Below are 9,051 nucleotides of genomic sequence, written 5' to 3' on the forward strand. Positions count from 1 at the left end.
AGAACAAACCCACTCATAAATTCATTTTATAATGTGATAACAATGCAACGAAAACTACCAAAACTTTATGGCAACCGCCCAATCGACGCACCCTCTCAGAGAATTCATGGCATCAACACCCAAGAACCTACAATGTCCCGGAAAGAAGCCCTAGAAGCTATCTGCCACCCACCGTGTAAGTACAATTGATTTTTGCTTTTTTCACTTTGTACTTGCCGATCTTGTTGTATATGGATTCCTATTTCCACTTCTCAATGCGGCTTTTAATTCTTCATCGCACTCGAAATTCTTCTTTGATAAGCTGTTACTGATATCCTAATGCTGCAGTACCTGCGCCGACTGTGAACAGGGCTTCTACACAGCTAATGAGCAAATGATGCCTGGCTGGTTTTATCGACTTTCACTATCTAACAATGATGCCAAACAAATCGCTGCCTCCTACATAAACAGAATGCAACAAGATCGCAAGTACCTAGCAGAAAGACTCACCTTGTGTGGGGATATCGTGCTCAGCCGGTGGAAAAAGAAAAGCCAAGACAAACGTCAGTTGCTACTACTTGAAGCCATTCCAAATATTTGCGAGAAGAGGTGGATTATCCCCCACCTTGGCTTCACTCCTGAAGGCAAACATATTCCTCCCATAAATAGTAACGGTGAGATGGAAGCCAGGTCATTAGAAACGCGTCATCATCTTCTTCTGCAGTGGTTCAATTCGGAGGTTCTCAAAACAAACCCTGCTGTCCTTTTTGCTTTGTTGCATAATCGCACGGTACCGTCCTCAAGACTGGGCCTCTTTTGACGCACGATAGCTTGATACCTCTTTTCCTTGTGGAAATTTTGACGTCGACTTTTCAGCCAAATGTGTTGTGATGCACGGTTTAAGGTACGGTGAGGTGGTGGACTGGAAAGCTTGTCTGGCACATAGAGCGGATATTCTTGGGTTCCCTAAGGCACGCCTTGTCCTCGAGGCCCAGGCGTATCTGATGAGTTCACTGCGCAAGGTTGTTGATGGCATACTTCAAGGTGTTGATACGAATGCATCACCTGCAGCTGAAAAGTGGAATTCCATGGTATTAATGGGATTCAGACATACTAATGTGGTGAAGTTGTGGTCACCTTACACTAACCAGGCATTCTCATTGCCTCCGTCATTTTCTATTAGCACACTGATTTCTTTAGCTCAAACACGATTAGAAGCTACGGTAGATCACCTATGGCTATTGCAAACGGAACCAGCATACATGAAACGTTTCATCGTGAATATGTGTCATGGAGGATTTTATGAATTGAGCAAAGATATGGGCGCCAGTTGGCTGGTTGTACCTGGTATCACTGAAGCCATCGAATCCTGTTAGGCCTGGGGCTGGTTAAAGAATGAATGTGAACATGTCAAATCAATCCACGATCGATTTCGAGATAATATTGCACAAAGCGAAAATCTTCTAACGAAGTATGATAAGGCGTTGGGCGCACTTGAGTAAGTCATGTTGATATTTGCAGTCGTTGGCCAGAATTCTAACGCAATTGGCACTGATTTTGATGATCCAGACTTTTGGTGGTGAATAAGGTCAATCGTCGTGCCGGCCTTCTTGGGCAAAGGACTTCGCAGCGACCTGGATGCTCTCACAACTATATAATAACACGGAGATCCCAAGACCAAGGACCTGATATCCTCGAAACAAGACGGAAAGGAGGACTTCGTTCCGATGAAAAATATTTATTCGAAAATGACCTCCTGGATTACTGTGTATTTAATCTACGAGCAAGACCAGACAGGCAAGCAAACCTAGATCCAAAAGAAAACCGATTACCTTTGGATCATGCACTATTATTTTCTCTTAGAGAAAATCACCTTGCTAAGAGTAGTTTCAAAGAAAAGTCTCGCGTAGATGAGATCTTATCCAGCGATCTATCCGATCTAGCAGCCTGTCATGAAATCTTGGTAGCAATCAGTTTACATCGACCTCAAAGTCATGCTAGAACTTTGGACGAGGTGAAGCAATCAGAAAAAAGAAAACCCTGGAAAGCTTTTGGCTTGAGATACTTTACCAACAACGAATGCTCCAAGCTTGGAAAAGCACTCTTTAAGGATTTCTACGAGATTCAGCTTCCTAGTGATCGGAAGAACATGGCTTGGTTGGATCGTACCAAAAGTAGCAGGAAAGCACTTGAGGCATTCTGGTAGGGAATAAAAAAGGACTGTGCAACAGTTCGGAAGATGAATGGTTTCACCGAAGACGAAGTCGCCGACGAGCTTGAGTATATTGGTGCCACTGAAAGTCAAGAATACTTGGAAACTATCCAAGCCGAGGACCAAGAGCTACTAGCCGAAATCGAAAGAGATCAAATCAATCAAACCAAGCAAAAAAACAATTCACCAGCCACAGTGCCCCCACAAACAATCTGGGGCCCAGAAACCTCACCATCATCAGTATCACAGCCGAAACAACAAAATCAAAATCAAAAGAAAAACAAAAAACAAGACCCATCACTCAACAAACCAACCCCAATCCAACACCCCCACCCCCAAAAATCTCCCCACCAACCCCTCAAAAAACCCCCCTCAAAAAATGCCCCCTCGAAATCTTCTCCCACATATACCCCTCCACCACCACAGAATCCTCCTACAAATCCATCCATCCAATAGGGTTTCTTCGTGCATTTCATTTCATGTCAGATATGGGATTTATAGCGCGGAATAAAGGGGGGAGTGCTGTGGGTTTTGAGTTGCGTGATGATGGGGTTTGTTTTGGTGTTGATGAGGGAAATATGATGGGAATGAGAAAAGGAAATGGGAATGGGGAAGGGGAATGGGAATATGAATGGAAGTGGAAATGGAAGTGGCAAAATAATTTTTCATAGACCTCATCCTGTGGCGAAAGTTGATGCGCTTATGTTACGGTGTGTAGGGAGGAGAATGGGGAGGAGGTTTGGGTGGGGGAGTGAGGATGGTGGAGCGTGGTATAGGGTTGAGTTAAAGTTGAGTTGAGTTGAGTTGATGGGATAGAGATGGATGGATGAATGGGTTATAGGAATTTATTTCGAGGAATTGAAGGAAGGAGTTAGGTAGATAAATGTGTAGATAGTTGTGTTGATGCAGGTGAATGAATGAATGAAATGAAATGATAACTATCTTTCTGAAAAAATTGGTTAGCTACTAATTAATAGGAGGACTTTATACACCATATAAATATATATCAAGGACCATCAAAATTACAATTTCTCCCCAACTCATCATATATGTATCTACAAAATAATTTCCCTCCTCCAGGTTTATAACATACGTACGGTACGTCATGAAAATTCTGTACCACCTTGCTCAATAGAAAGCCTCACCTCCACCTAATACTCATCATCACTCTCCTCATCCGGCAACAAAGCCCTATATCTCCTATCCGCCAAATCCTCCTCCAAACCCCCATCAAGCTCATTATCCATATAACCCTCTCCACCGACCAAACTAAGCGCCACGGGTAAAAACATCAAAGCATGAGAGGCGGCAAAAATAACCAGCGCAAGCCAAATTCTAAAGTAATAAATCTCAAAGATCTTACTCCTCGTAAAGGCCAAGACGCTAACTCCTACTAATTTTGTAATCGTGATACCGCTAAAGACTGAACCACCGACGTTGACTAGAGCAGTCCAAGCACGAGCATCACGGTTACGGAACTTTCTGGCTTTTTCCATGACGGAGCGGGAAGGGAACATAAAGGCGCGAGCGATGTGGGCGCAGAATTCGACGCCAATACCAACGCATATAATTAGGTTCACGAGACTAACTGCGTTGAGAGAGACGTTGAAGACGGCCATTGTGCCAATGATATCGGTGACTATCATTATGACGGTAACTGTTACAACTGTGCCGGTTTTTAAGGATCCGAGAAGAATCGAGGAGATGAATAGGATAAGGATGAGAGCGGAGCAGAGGAGAGTAGCGGTTAGACTGATGATTGAGCTGTATTGGTCGAAGAAAATATAGTAGACACTGTATGGGAATACTTTTAGACCAGATTTTTCACTCATACCATCTGCGATTCTGCGTGCAGAGGCATATGCAGCGATGAAATCTTCTTGGCTATGAAGTGGTGTGTGACTTGTGCGAAAGTGGCTTGCAGGTATAGTACCTCGTTTGGCATCAATGACTAGAGCATTTCCATATGCAGCTTGACCACCAAGAGGACAATCCTCGTTGGTTGGAGAAGCAATCCATTTCTCCAAATAATGGATAAACTCTTGACCTTCTGGCATACCATGTAAAGTAATATTCCATGCCGGATCACGATTGTTGAAGCAAGCCGAACCACCTTCAACGCAGCACGAATCTAATGAAGGATCGAGCCAACGGAAATAGTCATCGATCCAACTAGCAGGAGTAGCCGCAATATAAGAAACTTCTGGCCTTTTTCTTTCGGACTCCAAAATATTGGTGAGGGACTCTGTTTCGCATGTTGTAAAGCGAGAGCAGAGCTGTTGCTGATGCTTACGTTCAGTGACATTCAACTCCCGAGTGACGAAGTACACTGGTGGTCCCGAGTCAAAGTAGTCGTACAAGTCGTTGAAGTATGGAATGAGATATGAGCCGTCCGGAATTGCCACGCGTTGATCCAAGCCCAAAGCAACTTCAGGAATCAACGCAACGGCAGCAGCAAATATACCAAGAAATACAACCACAACAGCAGTTTTTACTTTGGGGCCAAGTAAAGTTGGAGCATAGGTTTTGCGAATGAACTTCTGAAGAACACCTTCATCAGAGCCTTCATAAAATCTAGAGTAAGCACTTCCATTCCCTAGATGAACACCCGCAGTCTTGATTTGAATGCAAGGGATACAGTCTACACGGCGATCCTCGACACGTCGTTGATTGAGACTGAGAATGGAGACGAACATGGTGATCTGCAAAACAGCATTTATGAATACTGCACCAGCGGCATAGATTGCGAAATTTCGAACCGCGGGCATACCAACAAAAGCACCAAGTGCAAATGCGATAGTCTCAGTAGAGGCCGACAAAAGAATTGATGGACCCATTCTTCCGAGTGCTTTAGCAATACGCATCTCAACCATTTCATCAGGATGGTTAGTATTAACCCTTTCGAATTCGTGCACAATTAAGAAGATATTGTCAACACCAACTGCAAGAACTATGAAAGGAATAACCTCAGCGATGATAAGAGTAACCTTAACACCTAAGAAAGAGAATAGACCGATTGATGCTGAGATAGACATTAGTACAATCAGGATTCCCACTACTCCGAGTGAAAATTTTGATTGGACCAAAGAGCTAGCTGGGTTGCGCATCAATGTTTGTAATGAGATGGTGGTTGAGCCTAGTGCTAAGGATGCATAAAAGAACATGATAATATAACTGATGACGACAATTTTTGCATCAGTGTTGGTAGATTTATTAAGTTCTTGTTCGAGACTTATCTCTGTCGAGAATGAAAGTCTCAGACCACGAGTGCTTGCCTCAGCCTGCAAACGTAACAATTCATCTCGAAGGGAAGCTTCCCAATCCATAGCATGTTCAACTTGAGATGATCCCTCATCATCGTTGTTTACTACCCAGGTAATAATCAAGGCAGTAGCATCGATGACATTGCCGGATTCTTGCCAGCCACCAAAGATCATTTTGGGATCTAATGGTTGACCAAAAGCAGGGCGGCAATTGACAGGAGATTCGGCACATGATCGGATGGTCTTCTCCCATGTATCCGGACTCACACTGGAGATATCGTCGTTCAAGTAACCTCCTACAGATTGAACAACACACGCATCACCTGTGGGCTTCAAGCATATATCGTTGAAAGTGGTACCTGTTTGCTTGCCGGTCAATCCTCTGATTCGATCTTCGGCTTCAAGCCACCATTTCAATGTATCGTAACTCATCACAGGACCAGGACCTGATGCATTTGTATCATTGACCAAGAATACTTGCTCGGCACGGTAAAAGGGTCCAAAATTTGAATCGAAATAAGCTTTTTCTTGAGCAGCAGCAGACGATGGGCTGACCCACAATCGTGCAGGATTTTGCTCGATCTCAAATTTTGTCCAACCCAAACTCAAGATTCCCACTACAACTATGCTAGTTACAATAGTGATAGCTGGAAATTTTGCAGCTGTATAGCCAAGACGACTGAACGCGCTATCACAGACTGTATTGATCCAGTAATTCCTTTGAGGTCGGTCATACGTGGCTCCGATGTGTATCATGTCCCCTTCATCATCATCATCGCTTGGCGCAACATCGTCTTCCAGAAGTCGAGTACGTTTAGACCATGCTATGTGACCAAGGACAGCGACGGCGACCAACAGTAACAAAATGCTGTAAGTAAATATGGCGGCGAAAGAAAGGCAAGGAAGTAATCCAACATGACATGAGCCTGACTTGGAAACTTCCGGCAAAGCTGGACAGACTGCAGGGCAATCCACACAGGAACATCGGAAGTTCTCATCCTCATCATTACACTTCTTTGGTACCATAGGTAATGGATCCATTCCTTTCTCCGGATATTCGCTTGGCTTTGGAAAGTTGATCTGGAATGGCGAACCCAGTAAAGATTTATGTCCCAGGAAAGCCAAGAATGAAGAGTAATCCTTGGCTCCTCCTCCTATGAATTCCATAGCATTTGAATTCGTTGGTCCAAACTTAACATCCTTGCAGCTATCAAAGAAACCGGACCCATATTCATCAGATATGAGTTGATCTAGCTCAGTAACGATGTATTTATCACCCTTTTTCTTTGTTTCAGTCACATTCAAGAATAGAGATTGATCTGGTGAACATGTAAAGGTACAGAAGAGGTTGTAGAAGTTCTCTTTACATGCCGGGCAAGAGGATATAATCGGATTCGCCTTCTTGATCTGATCTGCAAGAGCATCTATCTGCGAAGCGGTTAGCAAGGTCTCAACCCATCTCAAAGCTTCCATCATACCTGATTCCCCTCACAACAAACAGGCCCTGTACTCCATTTTGGACCGCATAGCTCGACTAGTTGTTTCCTCGCATCATGATCCGGTTCCTTCGCGAGCCCGTTATCCGGGCAAGGAAGCTCGGGACCAAAGAAGCTATCCTTCCCACAACTACCCCTTATCGAACATCTTCCAGCTTCGTGCTTTAGAGTATAAGCTTCGCCAGCTACGAGGGCCGCGGTGAGAATTCCGACTAAAGTGAAGGAATGCCGCATCGCTGCGTCTGTCTAAATGCGCCGCCCAGCGTCCAATCTATCAAGACCAACCGGTGATAACACAAGGACTAAGCGTGAAGTCGTAAACAAAGACAAGTGTATTATTTTTACAATAGAATCGTATTAAAATACTATTCAAATGAATAAATTAATTATTGACTGACCGATCAATAATTAATTTATTTATTTGAATTGTATATTCGATATTGTATCGTTGTGTTGTAGATACTAGGTAATCATGGAGATGTATGGATTGACGGACGCAGCCCAGCCACCAGCAAACCAACCAATGCTGTCATTGTGGCGCAGAGCTACGCCCCATGTGGTTACCATCTGAGATCGTTGTTTTAGAATGCGAATAAAATCACGAGGTCCTTACGAACATTTTCATTGGAGTTTTACATAGTGAGTTGTTTATACCTAGGTACTATGTGTGCGTAGGAAGTTTGTACTCCGCAAGGATGGAGAGGCTTCCTACTTTCGAGATTGACTCATCATTACGAGTATATTAAATCGAGAAAAACGGCTTCTGAGCCAATTGCATGATTCAACGCACTTCAAGATAGGGCTAAGTAAGAGTAAGACTTTGGTATCGCGGGTAAGACAGCTCTATAGACTCATTCTATGTCTTCTTTGATAATACTACGCTGTCAATGGCATGAAAATCAGTCATCTAGTGCACGCAAAAAAGACCTAATCCAAAAACTCCATAAACTCCTGCTGAAATGCTCAAATGCCCACCTTATCCCAAATCGGTATCCAAAACGAAATTTTGACATGCATAAAATCGGCTTCTACCAGTGATCTTAAAAACTTAACTCGTGAATGTAAGAGCCAGATCATGTATATCTGGCTAAGGAATGACTTTCCGGCCTCGACTAGCTCGTAAGATCATAGCTCGTTTTTGGTAGCTATAGCCCCATGTGTAACTATAAATTGCCTCCTTAATTCTTGAGCTTTGAATCTCCCACCGCAGGTGATCCCCGGCCTGAACCTTCTGCCGCCTTGGATTTGCCTGCATTGACGGATGATGCACCATCCTCCTCATAAAGATGGTGCTCCTCAATGTACTCAATAACTGGAGCGGGTAACAAATATTGCACGCTCATCTCTTTCCTTAAGAAAAGTCTAATTTTTGTACTACTGATGTCGTTTGTGACCAGTTGCTGAATGACGTAAATGTTGCGCTTATATTGTTCAAGACTTGCAAGTGCATCCTCAATATCCGTGCCAGTACGTTCGACGATGAAAGTGCCGTATTGTCCCAAGATATGTTGAAGATCCTCCTCACTCCAAACTCCCGGTATACTCATTGTTTCGATAAGATCAGCTCCGGCAAGTAAGGCAATGCGAACAGGTACCCGAGATCCATCTGGTCGTATAGCACCGCCCAGAACTTTGTTTATCTCATGCTCGACATGGTCAAGAACGAGGGCAGTCGGCGTATATTCCGTTTGTAAGGCTTCCCATGGATCCACCATAAGCCAGTTTGAAGACTGTACCGCCAACTCGCACATGTTTATTCTGCGAACATTAATTGATGTTGCCGATGCTCGGGAGAATTGGACTTACCGGTGTTCCGAACTCGCCAGACCTGCTTTTTTATAAAAATTCGATACCGGTGAGAAATATCCTGCGAGAAGTTCAAATTCCGTGTTAAACTTGCAGTAATCGGCGGCCATCTCCATCATTCGCAAGTGAAGGTAGGTTATAGGCGAAAAACTTCCACAGGCTACCAATACCAGAGGAGTCCTCTCAGGATCATTTTGAGTGAGTCTTAGACGATTTGTTGGGAAGGTATAGTTGTCGAGAGTTTGCGCAGGAATAGCCTGTGCGGGAGTATTGGAAGCCATCTTTAGTTGGTATT

The 9,051-nt window shown here is 43.8% G+C and overlaps 3 protein-coding genes across 3 annotated transcripts; 1 reads left to right on the forward strand and 2 right to left on the reverse strand.

Moving 5' to 3' along the window:
• Positions 1-42: 42 nt before the first annotated feature.
• Positions 43-2,185, forward strand: SS1G_02221 (predicted protein; the record flags this gene model as incomplete). The annotated part of the gene is made up of 5 exons (XM_001595955.1): positions 43-175; positions 514-542; positions 810-1,070; positions 1,356-1,477; positions 1,549-2,185. The coding sequence occupies 5 exons, from the start codon at positions 43-45 to the stop codon at positions 2,183-2,185; spliced, it is 1,182 nt and encodes a 393-aa protein (XP_001596005.1).
• A 1,157-nt stretch (positions 2,186-3,342) lies between these two features.
• Positions 3,343-7,483, reverse strand: SS1G_02222 (hypothetical protein; the record flags this gene model as incomplete). Its single annotated transcript, XM_001595956.1, has 3 exons — positions 3,343-6,882; positions 6,933-7,135; positions 7,468-7,483. 3 exons carry the CDS (start codon positions 7,481-7,483, stop codon positions 3,343-3,345), a joined length of 3,759 nt encoding a protein of 1,252 aa, XP_001596006.1.
• A 645-nt stretch (positions 7,484-8,128) lies between these two features.
• On the reverse strand, positions 8,129-9,037 carry SS1G_02223 (hypothetical protein; the record flags this gene model as incomplete). Its single annotated transcript, XM_001595957.1, has 2 exons — positions 8,129-8,708; positions 8,757-9,037. The coding sequence occupies 2 exons, from the start codon at positions 9,035-9,037 to the stop codon at positions 8,129-8,131; spliced, it is 861 nt and encodes a 286-aa protein (XP_001596007.1).
• Positions 9,038-9,051: the final 14 nt, after the last annotated feature.

The sequence above is a fragment of the Sclerotinia sclerotiorum genome, genomic scaffold (assembly GCF_000146945.2).
Source record: "Sclerotinia sclerotiorum 1980 UF-70 scaffold_3 genomic scaffold, whole genome shotgun sequence".
In the NCBI taxonomy this organism is placed as follows: domain Eukaryota; kingdom Fungi; phylum Ascomycota; class Leotiomycetes; order Helotiales; family Sclerotiniaceae; genus Sclerotinia; species Sclerotinia sclerotiorum.